A 17,899-nucleotide genomic window follows, 5' to 3' on the forward strand; every position below is an offset into this window, starting at 1 on the left:
TAAATCAACTATACTCTCAGTAAAAATTAAAAACAAATAAATACAAAAATGAAAGAAGGGAGAAGATTTCAAAAACAGATCTGAAATGTAGAAAGAAAAGATGTAGGTAATTCTAAACAAACAATAAGTCAAATACCATATTTTAAAGCTGAAAGGTAAGATAGAAATTTAAAAATGGATAAAATAGGAGAATGTTCAAAGGAGGTAATCAGAGTTAAACTGTTTTAGTGTCTATCTTTAAGTTAAATCTACATATAAACGTTTTTAGTTAACTATTAAAAGAAGAAAATTGAGTCCAGATGCTTTAAGCAAGGACAGAATTTTCATTCAACCCAGACTGTAAAGTCTAGAACTCCTTTGAGAGGGCCTGGCCAAGAAGAGAGGATAAGAGTTCTCTGGGGGTGGGGGATTAAAAAAAGAAAAAAGAGTTCTCTGGGGGTAATTATCAATTATTTTGTTAACAAAGGGCTTCCCTGGTGGCTCAGCTGGTTTAAAAAAAAAAAAATCTGCCTACAATGCAGGAGACCCTGGTTCAATCACTGGTTTGGGAAGATCCCCTGGAGAAAGGGAATGGCAACCCATTCCAGTATTCTTGCCTGGAGAATTCCATGGGCAGAGGAGCCTGGCGGGCTATAGTCCATGCGGTCACAAAGAGTTGGACCTGACTGAGCGACTAAACACTCAACTTTCACTCTAACAAAGGTTTTAAGTTGCCTTCTCTAAATTATGATGCTGTGGAATTTTCCAAATCTCCTCAGAATTTAATCTTCCCAAGACAGTTTCCTTCTTCCCTTCCCCAAATGCCATTTCTAGCAGCAAATGTTTGGACCCTTTTTGAAAATGAACTAAGAACCCTCTCATTGTCCCATCATCTGTCCTACTCCTCATGTCTGTGCAGAGTGGTAAGAGTGGCCACAGAAAGCTTATTAAAATCTATAAAAACATGCACTACGCTTGGTCAGTACGTGCCTCTAGTCCCTCAGTATTCATCCTCCATTACAGCAGTTAAGAAAATCTGAGGTCATGGATTGTACGATTTTTTTTTTTTCTATTCAGATCATTTAATGACAGATCATGATTAAACATAGTTACAATAAATCATGAGTTCTTGATAACCAATGTAGGTGACAATGCTTTATTTAAACATTACAACCAAATTCACTTTAAATGTCTGATACTGAAAAAAAGTCATGGGCAACAGTGATACAAACATTTCCGTTTTGATGCCACAGACAAGGCACCAAACAACTGGGCAGGCGACTACCATGAAGCAGCTTTCCGACCTTTCTTGGCCTGCGGTTCCTTCTGTTCCCTTTTCCTTTATTCCCACAAAGAAAATTCTCAGTAGATAGTGCTTAATACATTTGTTAATATAGAGTGACTTTTTTGGAAGCCAAGGTAAGAGACAAGCTATCTGTATCTCTTTTAGCCTTCCCCAAAGAAATGGGCCAGACTACATGGACCTGTATCCAGCCTCACCGAGAAATAAAACTTTTAACTAAACTGCCAAATGGCTCCCTCTATATCCGGCCACTCTCAGTTCTATCTAAAATCACCAATGCAGTGAAGATGCCAGATTGTTCATTCCAGGCAGGTCACCCCAAGCCTCGGAATTCTGAGTCTACAGGAATTTGTTAATTTGGCTCAGAAATTCCTTCTCAGGAAGGATTCTAAAATCTAAAGCACATTTTTATCAAAACCTTTTCTCAACTCCAGCATGGCTAATGAAAGCCTCCTTGAATAGAACGGACTTCCTCTCACAGCAGCATTTGAGGACCGATGCTTGGCAAGATGAAGAACCCACAGTGCTTGTCTCCACAGGTTCATTCCAGTGATGTCATGAGTGAGCATCACCGGCAGGACTCTTCTCCCAGATGCTGGGCTGATTCCAGTCCCACAAGTACTGTAGGAATTGGAAAGAACCCTTGAGAGAGAGTCAGAAGGCCTGGCTCTATGATTTAAAAAGTCATAGGCACATCACTTAGCCTTTGTCAGTTTCAGTTTTACCTTTTGTTTGATGGGATCAGCACATCTACCCTGCCTTTATCATAGAGGTCACTGTGAGACAATCAAATGAAATAATGCATGTGAAAGTTTTTGTAAACAGTAATACACCATAAAAATAATACAGACTTTATTCTTATCACCCTCTTGAAGCAGCTCACACTATCCTTGCTCCATCCTCACATTAAAAGTCCCTTACTTGGAGCTTCATTGAACAGTTTCCTGGGTGAAAAGGAGGAAGCATCTGGGCAGGAAAAATCTAGGCACTTTTTTTAAGTACCTGGCCCCCATTTTGGTGAATTTGAATCTCTACATTCTATAAATCAATTTCAAAACCCTGTAAGATTGTGGCAGCATTTAAATCTGATATTGGAAGGATATGTAACATAGATTTTTATTATTTTTGCTCATTCAATTTGGGTCTTAAGGAGGAAGTAGGTGTTGACCAGTCAGGCTGCGATTTGAATGTTTCAAAAAATGATTTGTTTTTGCCATTCCCCCAAAGGTCTTGTTTATTTCTATTCATGATCTAAGTTTTGCTCAGAATGACATCAGGGGAATGAGAAAATTACCTGCAATTCTTGTCAGATCTGAAATCGTCACAACAGGATCTCTGTTCCAGAACTGGAAGCCTTGGGAGCAGCCTCCTAGGGTGGGCTCCTAGCCATCCTTTCCCTCTGCCTCGCACAGTTCTCCTACCCCTGGACCCTGGTAAGCCAGTCACCACCATCCTAGTGAGACTGCTGGGGGCTTCGCCACTTTCAGGCCCAAGGGAGTATGAGCGACCTCACCAGGACATCTGAAGAAAAATATTTGAAGCCCAAGGAACCCTCAGGGTTTGGGGCACCTGATGAGGTATGAGCTAGTGTAAGATTTTCCAAATACATGTGATCACAGGACTCTCCTGAAACACATGTTAAAAGTACAAATCCTAGCTCCAGACCCATCCTATCAATCTTCTGGGCAGGGCCCAACAGTACATCTCTAACAGCAACCAGGTAATTTATACGGCTAGACAATTTGGGAAAATGCTAATCCAAAAGAAAAGACTCAATTAGGTTTTTGACTTCACTAATGGCAGCAGTGGTTTATTTCTCCATCTATAAAGAAAAGAGGGGGTGGGTTACAACGCAGTCAGTGACCTCAGCGCCTCTCAAAGGCTGCCTAAGGTCTGACTGGATTACCTGTATGAAGTCTTTCAGACTAGAAGTGTTTACAGATGTGGCTAGGTCTAGGTGTTCCTTAGGCTAGAGTGACAGCCATTTCCCATGCCCAGTTTGCACAATCTGCCTGGTGTGGAAAGGGAGCTGGGAGAACCATCATCTCTGCAAGATGGTCCCTGTGTGAGTGAAGGTGGGCAGCAACGCTCCATGGCCACAGAGCTGAACCCCTGGAGGAGCAGATAGAGAGCACCCCATGAGCACCAGGTCCATGGCAAATGCTCCCAGCTTCCTCATGAGTCTGCATGGCCTAGAGAAGTTCATCTACCTGCCACCTGCCTCCTTGCGCCCTCATCCAACACGTCCCTGACTCAGCTGTGACTCATAGGCAAACACGCTCCTGCATCATCCTACTCAGCCCTCTGCCTCTCACCCCTCCCCATTCTAACTCACCTCTCTCAGCTCAGATTTTTTAATACTGGCTTTTCAGATCACTGAGTATGTCTTTAAACAGGATGGATGGACAAATACACACAACACTTAGATATCAAAATATACCCATTTAAATAAAAAAACTTTAATTCTCTGGGTTTGTTGTAATTTATCCATAGCAGTATTTCATATTATATGTATAAAATCTCCCAATTCTTTCTTGGGCATTTCTTGTTTCCTCTATTCAGTTGCAGGGTCCCCATGGACAGAGTGGGCTTTCCGGGTGGCTCAGTGGTAAAGAATCCAACTGCCAAAGCAGGAGACGCAGGAGATGAGGCTCAGTCCCTGGGTCAAGAAGATCCCCTGGAGGAGGAAATGGTGACCCACTTCAGTATTCTTTCCTGGGAAATCCCAAGGGCAGAGGAGCCTGGCGGGCTACAGTCCATAAGGCTGCAAAGAGCTGGACCTGACTGACTGACTGAGCATGCACGCATGCATGGACAGAAATCTTGTCTTACACAAGCCTCATCTTTTACCCCCAGTAAAATAAAGGAAGGAAGCTAACATGTGTAAGCACTTTCTACACTGGACTAGTCAGGGGAAAAGAAACAGAAGGATGTGCTGAGAAAAGCCAGGGTGCTGAGGATGGCCAGCTTTGCCTTTACTTGTCCGGTCAGACTTATCTCCTGTCCACATACCCAGAAATGACGGTTTTCTCTCTTGACCAGAAACCTGGAGGTCTGAGTGATTTATGCAGCCCTTCCGAGGACAACCTGGTCCCATGTACCCAGGTTATTTCAGTAGTCTGTTATCATCTTCGTACTTTTTATTGTCTGTCGGTAGTTTTGTTGCCTTCAGGTTTCTGATTTTAATAATTCTTTCCCATGGCTCCCTTCACCAAAATCGTACATGCCCCCGGCTAATGAAAGCAGTATTTTTGGTCTCTGCAGCTGGTGCTATGGGGCTCTTTGGTGGTGAATAGCCTGACACAGTGCTCAGTATAAAGAAATAATAACTATTTCAGCTACCCAAGATTCTCCAAAACTGCCTGAGCAATTTAAAATCCAAAGCTGGTGACTAAGAATTGGTGTTTTAATCATCTTTTCCAGTGGAAATGGGGCCCAAACAGACAGATGAGACCTAGGCTTTCAGACGACAAGGACACTAGCAAGTCTAAAAACTCAGCACCAGGGTTATGGCTTGTGTCTTCCAGCCCTTGGAAGTGCCAGCAGTGGACTGAATTGTCCTCCTGGTTCAACTCATACAGGCCAAGGCCATTATGAAGTGCTTTGGCAGGCCAGTTCTACCCCCAGCAATGATATCAACTCATCCTTCTGACCCTCACCCAGCCACTGATTTCATTGCACACAAAGAACTGGTTTGGAAATGCCATGAATTAAATGGACATCAGTGCAATGGTACTCTGAGAAAAGGGCCTAGCCCCAGTCAGGTGGTTCCGGAGAAGACCAAAGAGATGCCGAGGAAGAAACTTTCTTCAGCAGTTGTCCATGGATCCACAGATAGAGGATGGAGCCTGCTTGAAGTAGAGGGATACAGAGACCAAGCAACACTGTCTACCAGTGATTGGACCTAACCAAGTATCCCACCATAAGAGTGTGGGGTGAAAAGCTTTGACAAAAGTCTGTCAAAGAAAGTAGAGACCAGCACTCACCTAAGGTTAGACAGAGTCAGGGTTTGGGGGGTTAAATATTCAGACAATTTAAAAAAAAAAAGTCAGCTTTTTCCTTGAAGAAAAATGAACATTTAAAGAGTAGACCAGCTTCTCATGCCTTGGGTAGAAATCAGCAGTTTGGGCTGGGCTCAGCTAGGCAATTTTTCTTTTGGTTTTGGCTGGGATCACTCATGTTTGCAATCAGCTGAGAGTTAATAGGCTGCCAGTTAGAGTGATGGCGGTAACTAGGCCCTTTCATCATGCAGCAGGCCAGCCAGGCTAACTTACCTGGTGGTGATGCAAGGTTCCCAAAAGCAGCAAGAGAGGACAAATTTCCTCATGCACAAGAATCTGTCAAGTTTCTGCTTCTATCATATCTGTTATTAGGCCACTGGCTAAATCAAATCACATGGCCAATCCCAAATTCAAGGGGTTGAGAAATAGATGGCACCTCTGATGAGAGGGGAAGAGTTTGTAGCCTTTTTTTTTTTTTTAACCAATCTATACAAATTATGAAATCCAGAGAGTCCTAGATTTGAGATTTAACCAAAATCTATCCTTTAGGCAGGGGTGGGAGTAGAAAAGGGCTTCCCAGGTGGTGCTAGTGGTAAGAACCCACCTGCCAATGCAGGAGATGTAAGAGAAGCAGGTTTAGGTCGGGAAGACCCCCTGGAGGAGGGCATGGCAACCCCCTCCAGTATTCTTGCCTAGAGTATCCCATGGACAGAGGAGCCTGGTGGGCTACAGTCTATGGGGTCGCAAAGAGTCAGACACGACTGAAGTGACTTAGCATGCACACACGGAGTAGGAAGTGCTCCTTCCTGAGAAAGCAATATCCCTCATCTCCCAAGAGCATCTAGAGTGGCAGCCTGGTGAGGCCCAGGGATGCCTGCTCCACGCTCAGGTGTCCTGGAATGATGAAACTGGGATGGGCAGGAACAACTCATGGTAAATGAAGTATAAAACACAGAAGAGCAGGCAGAGCCTGTGGAGGAAGTGGCCCATATTCAACACATAGTGAGACCATACATTCTTTTCTTCTCAGATTCTTTCTCATTTTTCTTTTGCATTATTCTCTTCTCCTCTTTTTTCCCCTCTTCTCTTTCATATGAGTATTTTAAACACAAAAGGCACCTGATGACAACCTAATCAGCCCCCTGTGCAGAGGGACGCAGGGCTCTGTGTGTGGCACCGACCTGTGGACAGTCCCGGAAAGGGGAGGACGAGAAGAGCCCTTGCTGTCCAAGACTCACGTTGCTATGACAAAAGAGAAAAAGCAGTTCGTGTTCTCAGAATGGAAAAAGAAATACCACTTTGACAGCTCTTGTTTTGTTCCAGCCAAGAACTGTCATTAGGAACAGCAAACTGAAGTCATTTCTGTGATTGTCCGGCAGGTCATGGTCACTGAGTTCACCACAGGCCTGATTTCAGTGTAACAACAGTCATTGACGAGTGACTGGGAAGTGATGGGGCTAAAAGGTGTACTTTGCCTGAAGCTATCTTCCGCTGTGGGTGAAGGCCTTCTAATAGTAGTAATTGGTTCTGTTTCTAAGCACAGCACAGGAGGTATGGAAAAGCAGACTGTAGCAGAGGCATTATCTGGAGATGAGCAGTCCAGAGCTAACTCTCTTTCAGAAATGGAAAAGGAATCCTGGTTTGACTAAGGAAGGAGACAGGGCAGGATGAACTCTGTGGGTGAGAAACTCCATGTGTGGGAATGTGTTCACCTGTAGTTTTCTTGATAAGTTTCTCAAACTAGTTAGATGGGCACTGAGGTTTGCAATCAGCCTCCCTTAAAGGCTGCCCCCATCCCTTGCCAAAGCAAAGATCAGCAAATCTTCCAAGGTGGTGGCCCAAGAAGGTCCCAGGCCTGCTGGCTCTTGGATTTGTGTCTTGTTCCCGTGTTTTGTTGCCAATTCCTAGTCATTCAGAGAGTTGTCTTGAAAACAAACATCAGACCACAAGGGACATCCTGGTGGGAAAGTCACTCTGGGGAAAGAACAGAAAAAGCCTGATTAAAGAAACACAACCAATGGGTCCCTGGGAAGAATCCACACCTGTTCAGAGCCTCACACTCTGACTTTTAGGACATTTCATTAAGCTTGTGACTAATGCCCCTAAGCCTCAACTGGTGCTGAAGCCAATGCACATCTTATAGAATGTAGTTCCATGACCACAGAAAAACCTCTCATGCCTTTAGGGATAACTAAAATGTTTACAGTTCCACAACAGCTGGTGTGGATGGTGCACCATAAATCTGACATCACCTGAAAGTTCCTTCTCATAATACTTGGGTCATTGCAGGTTTTGTTTTGGAGGGGTTAATAATCATGCCAGAACCTTTTTATGTTCATGTTCTCTCCCCATATTATACACTAAAGCAAATGCGCTGCTTGGAGCCATGAGAAAAACAAAACACGAGAGAGGCAGGGTAGCTGGCAGTAGCACCCAGGCTTGGAGAGGGCTTCTGGAGCACATAGGCACCCTGGAAACCCACAGTGATCTGTGATTTGTCCCCCAACAATCTCAGGTTCAGAGCTCACATTAGGGGGCTGCAGGATTCACTGGGCTGCTCTTGGCATTTAGAGGGAAAACAATAAAGTCTAAATAAGGCCACTTACACAAAAGACAAATGAGTTGGGCAGGGACGGAAAGATTTCCTTCACATATACAGGCATAGTACAGTTTACACTTAATAAAACATCAAAGGAAAAAAAGAAGTGAGTTGTCCTTCATAAATACCAATGGATACTGACCTTCTCTGGAATGTGGACTCTTCCAGCATTTGATGCAAGTTACAAACCCTCACCCTAAAGGGAGCAGGGGATTCCAAAGAGGAAAAGGAGTGCGTCAAGGCTGTACATTGCCACCCTGCTTATTTATTACTTCTATGCAGAGTACATCATGAGAAATGCTGGGCTGGAAGAAGCACAAGCTGGAATCAAGATTACCAGGAGAAATATCAATAACCTCAGATATGCAGATGACACCACCCTTATGGCAGAAAGTGAAGAGGAACTAAAAAGCCTCTTGATGAAAGTGGAGAGTGAAAAAGCTGGCTTAAAGGTCAACATTCAGAAAACAAAGATCATGGCATCTGGTCCCATCACTTCATGGGAAATAGATGGGGAAACAGTGGAAACAGTGTCAGACTTTATTTTGGGGGGCTCCAAGATCACTGTGGGTGGTGACTGCAGCCATGAAATTAAAAGACGCTTACTCCTTGGAAGAAAAGTTATGACCAACCTAGATAGCATATTGAAAAGCAGAGACATTACTTTGCCAACAAAGGTCCATCTAGTCAAGGCTATGTTTTTTCCAGTGGTCATGTATGGATGTGAGAGTTGGACTGTGAAGAAAGCTGAGTGCCGAAGAATTGGTGCTTCTGAACTGTGGTGTTGGAGAAGACACTTGGGAGTCCCTTGGACTGCAAGGAGATCCAACCAGTCCATTCTGAAGGAGATCAGCTCTGGGATTTCTTTGGAAGGAATGATGCTAAAGCTGAAACTCCAGTACTTTGGCCACCTCATGCGAAGAGTTGACTCATTGGAAAGGACTCTGATGCTGAGAGGGATTGGGGGCAAGAGGAGAAGGGGACGACCGAGGATGAGATGGCTGGATGGCATCACTGACTCGATGGACGTGAGTCTGAGTGAACTCCGGGCATTGGTGATGGACAGGGAGGCCTGGCGTGCTGCGATTCGTGGGTCGCAAAGAGTCGGACACGACTGAGCGACTGAACTGAACTGAACAAATCCTCACCCTAAAGGGAGCAGATGGTAGGAAGGAATGCACAGAGAAGCATGCACAGAGCTTAGATCGTCAGAACGCAGACCTCAGAAACCCACCTAAAGGCTTGTGGTGGGAATGAACCCCTAGAATCCCTGAGGCTAAATGCTTCTTAAAGCTGGCCATTAATGCTAATCTGCTACACCTGCATATCTGCTACTTCTGCTTTTTTTTCAACGCTTCGGGCTCCAAGCCCAGTTACTTCACCTGGTCCTGCCTGGGTAAAAGGAGGTGGGGGACAAACCAGCCTAACATCCGGATTCCCCAAGCAGAAGCGCCTGCTCTCTCCACCCGGGCCCCACCGGGCGTCTGCGCATCTAAGGCAGGGCCCTCCTGCTCTGTTCCCCTTCCTCCCCAGCCCCGCGGCCCCCGGTTGGCGATCGTGCCCACCGGCCCCTGGGGAGGCCGCCTGGGCCTCACCGTCTTCTTGGCGGGTGTCTCCTTCTTCCTCTTCTTCTCCGAGTTGCTGTGGTAGGGCAGGTCGCGGCCGCGGTAGGACGGGCCCCGGCTGAGCTCGAGCTCGCTGTAGGGAGGCAACGTGTCGTCGGGCGTGTCCTCCTCCTCCTCGTCGCCCGGAGGCGCGCCCGCCTCGTAGGTGGCCGGCGGCGACCAGGCGTAGTAGGAGGCGCTGCGAGGGCCGAGCTGTGAGCTCAGCTTCGACGGCGTCTCCAGGCTGCCGCCGCGGCTGGCGCCCTCCGGCCGCACCTGCCGCTCCAGCCCGGATCCGCGGAACGAGTGGTCGTACTTGGGCGCGGTGCCCGGCGTGCGGCTCACCAGGCGCGGCAAGTGCGCGTCGTCCGGCGGCCGCCGGCGCGGGGGGCTGTAGGACCAGCCGCGGTCCGCGTCGGTCAGGGGCTCCCGGCTGCGGCTGCGCGGCCCATAGTACTCCTCCAGCGAGCCGTCCTGGTAGAGGCCCCCGTGCGCCCGCGCCTCCGAGCGCTCGAAGCGGCTCCCGCCTCGGAGCTCCTGTTTGTTGCCGTCCGCCCTACGGGACCGCGGGCCGTAGGAGTCGGCAAAGGCCGTGAGCTCATCCATGGAGACGGCCGGCACCCCAGCGGCGAAGTTCTTCCGGGACAGCATCTCCGATTTAGAGCGCTGCTGGCTGCGGGCAGAGGAGGCGCTGGTCAGTCCTTGAAAGGCCCAGGTACCCAAGACCTGTCAGGCGCGCGAGGCAGGGAGCCTGAGCTGGGATCTAAGGCCCCCATCGTGCCTGGGGCCTCGCTCAGGAGACTGCGCGGCCCGACAGGGCTCTGCTCCCGGCTGGATGCATCACCCCAGGCACCTCTCACGCCTCAGAATCACAGCCAAGTCAAGGCGTGCGTCCATCTGGTGAGTTAGCGTTAAGCATTAAGGGGTTGTGTGAATAAAACGCCTTTGTGATCTACACGGTGCTGAAACACACGTGGGGCCTTCTTTTGGCCATTTTGATATGACCTCTGGTTGACAGCCTCCTGACACACTTCTCACACCCTCAAAGCTGGCATAGGCGATGTGGCCTGCTGTCCAAACAGCTGTGGCCCACGGAGCCCTGTAATATTTGGTGATAAACAGAGAGGCCTTTTCCTTCCTCAGAGCGGAGGGCAAGTTACCTTGTGGGGCAGCAGGCCAGAGGGACCCCGCAGCTGGTTCTCTGAGAGAAAAGCAATATCTACTGTCCTTCAATATAAAGGATAGGTGAGTGGGGAAGGTGCTATCAGTGGGCATTGGCCGTGCACAACTGAACACACATCTTGTCCATTCACATTCACTGGCCATATGACCCTGTCTGTGTTCCTTAGAATTTTTTAAGTTTCAGTTTCCCCAGCTAAAACTGGGAGGACATTAATAGTACCTGCCTTTTAGAATTATGAGAATCAAATCCAACAGTATAACATAACTGGCATTTGACCTTTCACAGAACAGATGATCAAAAATGAGAGAGATGATGGGTGGGGTCTTTTAGAGGTTACAAGATAAAATATATGAGAAGGGCAGAGAAATGTCAACAGGGTTCATTAAGGGGTCTAGAGAACCCTCTTCAAAGAGCCTTGACTGATTACATCTGTACACAGTGCCCCAAGAGTTCCCTTGCTTAATACATGTGGGAAAGGGGTGTTCAATAGCCACAGAAAGATGAGGCAAGATAACCTAGAAGGGCAGACAGAGCCATTCTCGGATCACTGCAGCCTCAGACCCATCCTGCCTCCCAGCTTTTGCCTCCTCGTACCCGGCACCAGAGCTGCCTTGCCACAGTTATCCTCACCTGTGCCTGAAGCTCTCCCGATCCTCTTTGTTATACTCCATGGCCGATGGCCCCCGGCTGGCCCCACTGCTGCCTCCCATGACACCTGACCAGTAGTCAGGATTGCTCTCCAAGTCCCCAGACACAGGGAACTGCTTGTTCCGCATCTGATGGTAAGATTGGCGGAAACTGCTGTCCTCCTCATGCAGAGAGCTGAGTTCCGAGATGGTATTGTTATCTGCAAGGACAAAAACTAGGCATGACAGAGCTTTCTACCTATAGGACAGAACAGGAACTTGGTTAAGGGCTAAGACTGGAATCTTTGGGAAATTCCCACCCGAGAGTCTCAATCCTGCCCAGGATGGGTTGTAGACCTGAACTAATGGTATTTATGTTCTTAGCTCAGCAGGAACTGGCTTCACTTGGACGCCTAGTTGCCTACAGAGGGGAGGCTTCCCACATGCTGTTCTTAGGATAGGAAAACAATTGTTATTGTTCCACCTAAGGCAGGCTTTCCAGAACTTAGGCTCTCTGCAGCTGGTCTCCTCCTAGTATATCATCATCCTCGCTCAAATGTTTTGCTTCTTCTTGTTTATATCAGTGATGAGCCATGATGATCCCAGGCATGTGGCAAAGGGGGCAAAAAGAGAGAAAAGCCACAGATCACAGTATCTTCCCTGCTGTTATCTGAGTCCCAAGATGGAACCTTCAGAGCCAGTCCCATGCCGTGCTTCACACAAACCCCATCCCAGCTGCTGCTGTGCCCCTCCCCACAGAGCAAGGAGTCCATAGGACGAAGAGAGTGTGCACACCCTGCTTCTGGATGTTCATCCAGGAACCTGGAATATTTTCCCTGAACAGTACCAAGTCCATTTCTGTGGCTTGAGTAGACCTCTTCACTCCCCAGACTGTTCCAGGTGTATGTGGCTATGGATGGCCAGGATAGCTGTTTGGAAGTGCAGGAATAAAAGGGGAAGGTTAGGCTGCACTTATGGTCTATGGACCTCCACTTATGCTCTGGTCCCAGCCCAAAAATGTAAAAAGGGAGGGGATGGTCACGGCTTTCTCATTTTTTAGGGTGGCCTAAGTAGCTTTTCCCAAAAGCGCTTGTGAATAAGGACCAGAATCACAATCTGGAAAGAAAGAAAAAAAAAAAAAAAGAAACTATTTATTTATAAAACTTTGAAATGGATTGAATTTCACATTACTTAAAAAATAAATCTAGCAAATCTATTTGTAATGTAACTGAATCCATTGAAAATCCATTGTTTTCTAAAAGTCCTTTGAACTTCAAACTATTATCAAAATCAACAATTATAAGATGTAGGGCCTGGCTGCCGAATGAGAGGTAAACTAAGATCAGATGTGGGAAGCACAAGTGTGTGTCTCAGGTTCCCGTCTACTTTATCTCCTCCCTATCCCCAATTGTCCTCAGAGAAGCAGAGGAATTCTGCTGGTTCCCACCCCTGAAGGGAAGGGAGGGCCTCCCTGCACAGCATAAACACAACCTCCTTGTCCTGTTTCACCAGGACACAGGGCTGACCAGGAATGCCATTCAGTTTGGTCATGTAATCAGCTGGTTTTTAATTATAATCTAAGTCTTTTCTTCCTCGTAAGGAGAATGGTCTAGTGCCTGCCTATTTTAAAGGGAAATAACTCAGATCCTATTGATTAATAAAATCTAGATTCTTCCTTTTCTCACGATGCCAGTGAATTCCAGTCTTCTGGGAACCATACAGAAGAGAACTTTAAAATGCACCAAGTGTGTTTATTGAAAAATTACATTATTGGCTCAGAACTTGCCTTAAACTTCAGGCAATCATGGACATTTTTCATCTCTTCAGATAGGGAGAGATGTTTCTCCATTCATATGATGGACAGTCCAGGCTGTATGCTGTTCTGAAACTTCTGCCACAGTGAACATGAACATCAACATCCCCCACTTCAGAGACACCTAACAATGGAACTCTAGGGCAGGAGAGGCAAACTTCTGTAAAGGGCCAGATAGTAAACACTGTAGGCTTTGCCAGTCTTACTGTTACAACTATTCAACTCTGCTATTGCAATATGAAAGGAATCATGGATAAGACAAGTAGATTGGCATGGCTGTATTCCAAGAAAATTTACTTCAAAAATAGGAGGTGGAACATACGTGCCCTGGGAGCTGTGGTTTGCTGATTCCAGACTAAAATATCCCCAGAGAAACCCCCTACTTACAGGGAGCAGGTGAATGAGGATCACACAGTCTGGGAAATTCATAGGCCTGACCCTGAAACTCCCATTTCTCACAGAATCTGTTACTCCTTTGCCATACCTGAAACTAAGTGTGGCTCCTTTTAGGATGAGATCTTCAAGACTATCCCATGGCCATGATCCATCCCAGGGTTTACTTTGCTCTTCAGGGATAGATCCTCTCAGAGTAAAGAGAACTTAGATTTCTGCTTCATCTCTGTGCAGTTATTGCAATGGGAACCTGCAGGTTCCAGGAGCTCTGGGTTCCAATTCTGGCACTGGCAGTGAGTGCTGGCACTGGTGACTTTCCCCTCGCCTCCCTTTCCTCCTCCATAAAATGAGGGAGGTAGCCTCAACAATCTCAGTCTCTTCCAGCTCCAACATCCTAAAGTCCTAAGAGTTAGAAGGCTGTGATCTTTGAATATAAGCTCCTCCTGCAGGCATGGCACCATCCACAGCTGGCTCCAAAGTTTCTAGTTAGGCAGAAAAGCACAGGACAGCAATCCGCAGACCTGGGTTGTAGTCCTGAAACTGTCACTTCAACCTTCTGGGCTTCTGTTTCTTCATCTGTTGACCCAGGCCACTCCTTGGACTCTTAAGATTCCTTGTTCATTACCTTCTGGCCAGCCAGGCCTTTGGAGACCACTTTAATCCAGGCAGATGGGAGACATCATCTAAACTGGGATCTACCCTTTATTTTTAACCTCTGTGTTTTCTCTGAGCTGTGAATTCACAGATTTCCCCCACAGGCTCTTTTTCCTTGAACTCTGACTATCTCTGTGTCTGTCCCCTTACAGGGATCCATGACAACACCGTTACAACTAGCTTGTCAAGTGCAGTGACATCTGCATTCCTGACATTCCAATCTGGAGATGGTCTTTTTATAGCCAGTGTGGTGGGAGGAGGCAGCAATGGATGCAACTCAGACAGGATGAAATTAGAATTGCAAACTGGGAGGAATATGTTGTCCTTAATCTGAATAAAGTTCCTCTAGTCTGGGACTGTTTTCCCAACAATGCCATTGAGTCTGGAGTTGGTTCCAAGGCAAGGAGGGTTCAAAGAGAGAAATGTAGTGACCGCACTCCCACGCCTGCCAGCACCTCTGATTAATTAGCCCATCCATGTCAGACCTGCCCTGTATTGCTTTTCATGATAGATAGTAATTTGGAGTCCAAATCAAGAATCAGCTATGTCAGGGGCAAAGTCTCTAAGGTCTGTGGGTGAGTTAAGGGTTGGGGCCCTGCTGCCTACAGACTCAATAATTAAAACATTCTTTTGACTTTTTGCTTGCCCCTCAGTCTCTGCCACTGGGTATCTGAAAGGAATGTAGGCATCTTTTTTATGAGGTTCATTTGGCAGACTTGTTCTTTTACTTTCATTGATATGGCAAGTTGGCAGCTGGACTGTCATCCGAGGCTAGGGCCTTTCATGTTGGAAAAAACTGATACTGAAGCTTCCACATTGTAAGCCATTATTTTGAATATATTTTAAAGGGAGTAGTAGGGAAAGGCTGTTTTAATAAAATGGTGCCAACCCCACTGTACAGCCCAGCAATACTGACTGCCCCATGAGAGAGGAAACAGAAGCCAAGATGGTACATGATTGCTCTATTCTTTTTTTTCTTAAATCCTATTATAGTTTATCACAGGATATTGGATATAATTCCCTGTTATTGCCCTATTCATCATACCAGAACCCCTTTTTTCTTTCCTCCGTGTACTCAAAGCTACTTTCTTGAGGGTGGTGTCACCAGCACCCCGACTAGTTCTGACCCTGAAAGCTAAGGGCTCCCCATGTATGGTCACCCCCAAATCCCTTTTAGCATGATGCACAGATCACATAAAACTAACAGATGCTCACATCTGCTTCTCATCCTTCTGGCTGGATCAAACTGAGCCAGCTCCTTCTCGACATAGTATAAGACCTTCATGGAGTCTCTCTCTTTATCAGCTTGGATCCGGTAACCTTTGCGAACTGTTGAGAAACAAACAAGATAGTAAGCTGAAGAAAAATCAGGAAAAGGTGACTTCCATCTAACTTACCAGTAGAAAACATGGGTCCCAGACAGAACAACTCTTTTTGAAATCACCCAGAAATAGTAACCTATATTTCTATATATGGAACCATACCCTTTATCAGATGGTTCCATTAGAATGGAGGACTGGCACATCAACAAAAAAATTGTGTTCCAGTAACCTCTCCTTCCAACTTCTGACCTCTTATAGCTGCACTTAAAGATCATCTTCTCAAAGTTAGGGGGAGTATACTCACACTAAAAAAGACCACTTTCTAGACTAGGGATACAGATCACTCTACCGTCTGAGGATCATACCTTCTCTTGGTAGAAGCACATGTAGCTTTAAAACAGATACCCAAACGTCAGAGACCTTGACACAGGTGGCCTAAGAGCCTGTAGTTGCCTGGAAGATTGTACAAAAATTCCATAACTAGGCGATGCCTAAGAGCTAATATTAGATTGCAGGCTTTACACACAGTAGAACAAAATAAAATGCAAAATAGATGTATTACTAATTATGGTTCCATTATTACTTCTTCAGCATCTTCCCCTTAGGAAAGGGAATACCATATTTTAGACATGATTAAGTCAACCTGCTGCAGTGTGGTTACAGGCAGGTGCTATTTTCAGGGCTTAATAAAAACAAAACTAAACTAAAGCATGAGAGATAATACCATCCTCTACATTCTCATCACTCACGTTGTCAGAGACAAAGGCTGCTGAAGCCCAGTATCACTTAAGCATCAATCTAATCCAATACCAGCCCCAAGGGTGATCAGACACAGTCAGATCTAATATTCACAGATAAGACAAAGAGAAAACAAGAAAAAGGACTGGGATGGGGACAGAACAGCAGGGGTGACAACACTTGTGGGCACTGGGACGTGCCAGGCACTGCGTTACATGCTTTCTGTGGACTCTGAGTCCTCGCAACTGTGTAAGGAGTCAGTTGTTAGCAGCCGCGCTTCACAGACGAGGAAACTTTGGTTCAGAGACGTTTTATAAGTTGCTCAGCAATAAGTGGCAGTGCTGGGACTGGAATGTAGTCTGAAGGAAGCCCAACAATACTGGGCCTCTTGTCTGTCTGGAGTCTGGGGCCAGAAGCAGCAGAGAGAGACGAAAGGAAGACAAAAAGGAAGGACCCAGAGGTGGACCTTGGGCGTCCAAGGCACTATCCTACCATGCAGCCAGTCAGGACCGTACAATGGGGATGGAAGCAGATGACCCACCCCCAACATTCTCTATTCCCAGAGCAGGGAAAATACCATAAGGAGGCCACACAACTGCATGTGTCTCTGGAGAAAGTTCAGCATTCTGCTCTCTGATTATGTTCCCCTGCTGTGGACATAGCCCCCTACATAAGCGTGTATGTGGAAGATTAAAATATCATCTTTCACCAACTCTAATCACAGCCCTGGTGTTGAAAACTGGGAAGACGCCCACACAGCCATTTGCAGGTGCACTGGTTTCTATATAAGCACAGGATGGGCAGTGCACATTCAGCTTCAATTGTGGAATTACTTTAAAAAAGTAACGAATCTCAGCACATGCTTTTTAGTGACACCTTCTCCCAGAGGTTAGGTCCTTAATCCTTATGCAGAAGCAATTATTAGCAGAAATGGTTTTATTTATCAGCCTCCACACCCTTCCATCTCTGCAGAGGCGTTTACAGAGTACCACAGACAGTTCAATTAAAATGCAATTATCCCACGGAACTGCTATGTCTGTTCTGAGGCATTTGTGTCTGATGGATAAAACATAGGGCTGGGAAGTGGGGAACTGGGCACCCTGTAGGGCACAAGGGCCTCAAATAAGTGGTGACCTATCCAGGATTCAGTTTTCATGTCTACAAAATACAACTAATAATTTTCACCTTTTAAATAATCTTATAAGGCAGAAAAGACAAATACATGAACCAAAAAAGGGAAAAAAGACAACAAAGACCAACTCAGTGGAGCACTTTGAGTTCTTTGTAATTAGGGGCGGTGCAAACAACATCTCATTCAAAAGACTTTCTTTTTCTCTAGCTAAAAAAGTTTTCTCTTTTTCTCTCTCTATCCAACCCCCAACTTACAAATCATTTACTTTGAACTTTCATCATATGTCCCTTAATATATTCCTATTTGTTTCAAATGACATGTATAAATGTCTAATCTTCCAAAAGATTCTTGAGGGAAAAGAATGCTTATCATTCTAGCTCAGTGTAACGCCCAGGATGGTGCTCTACACAGAGTATATTCCTAAACAAACATAGTGTGTTTGTTTGAGCTGAAATGGTGCCAGCCTGGGGATGGGTGTGAGGTTCATGCTTTCTTAAGAGAGATTATTTACAGTAGAATTTCTCTGTCTAGATTGTAAACTTCCTGAGATCA

General features: G+C 46.0%; 1 protein-coding gene across 5 annotated transcripts in view; it reads right to left on the reverse strand.

Moving 5' to 3' along the window:
* Nucleotides 1–1,121: 1,121 nt before the first annotated feature.
* Nucleotides 1,122–17,899, reverse strand: part of ILDR2 (immunoglobulin like domain containing receptor 2) — a 77,162-nt gene continuing 60,384 nt past the window's right edge. For all 5 annotated transcript variants that reach the window (XM_042257325.2, XM_015092353.4, XM_060403551.1 and 2 more), the window contains 4 exons: nucleotides 15,371–15,484; nucleotides 11,300–11,516; nucleotides 9,478–10,159; nucleotides 1,122–7,257 (listed from right to left, as the gene is read on the reverse strand). In XM_042257325.2, the coding sequence (XP_042113259.1) occupies nucleotides 7,222–7,257; nucleotides 9,478–10,159; nucleotides 11,300–11,516; nucleotides 15,371–15,484 (1,049 nt within the window). In that variant the 3' untranslated portion in view covers nucleotides 1,122–7,221. The remainder of the gene's footprint in view (nucleotides 7,258–9,477; nucleotides 10,160–11,299; nucleotides 11,517–15,370; nucleotides 15,485–17,899) is intronic.

Source organism: Ovis aries, chromosome 1 (assembly GCF_016772045.2).
Source record: "Ovis aries strain OAR_USU_Benz2616 breed Rambouillet chromosome 1, ARS-UI_Ramb_v3.0, whole genome shotgun sequence".
Taxonomy (NCBI): domain Eukaryota; kingdom Metazoa; phylum Chordata; class Mammalia; order Artiodactyla; family Bovidae; genus Ovis; species Ovis aries.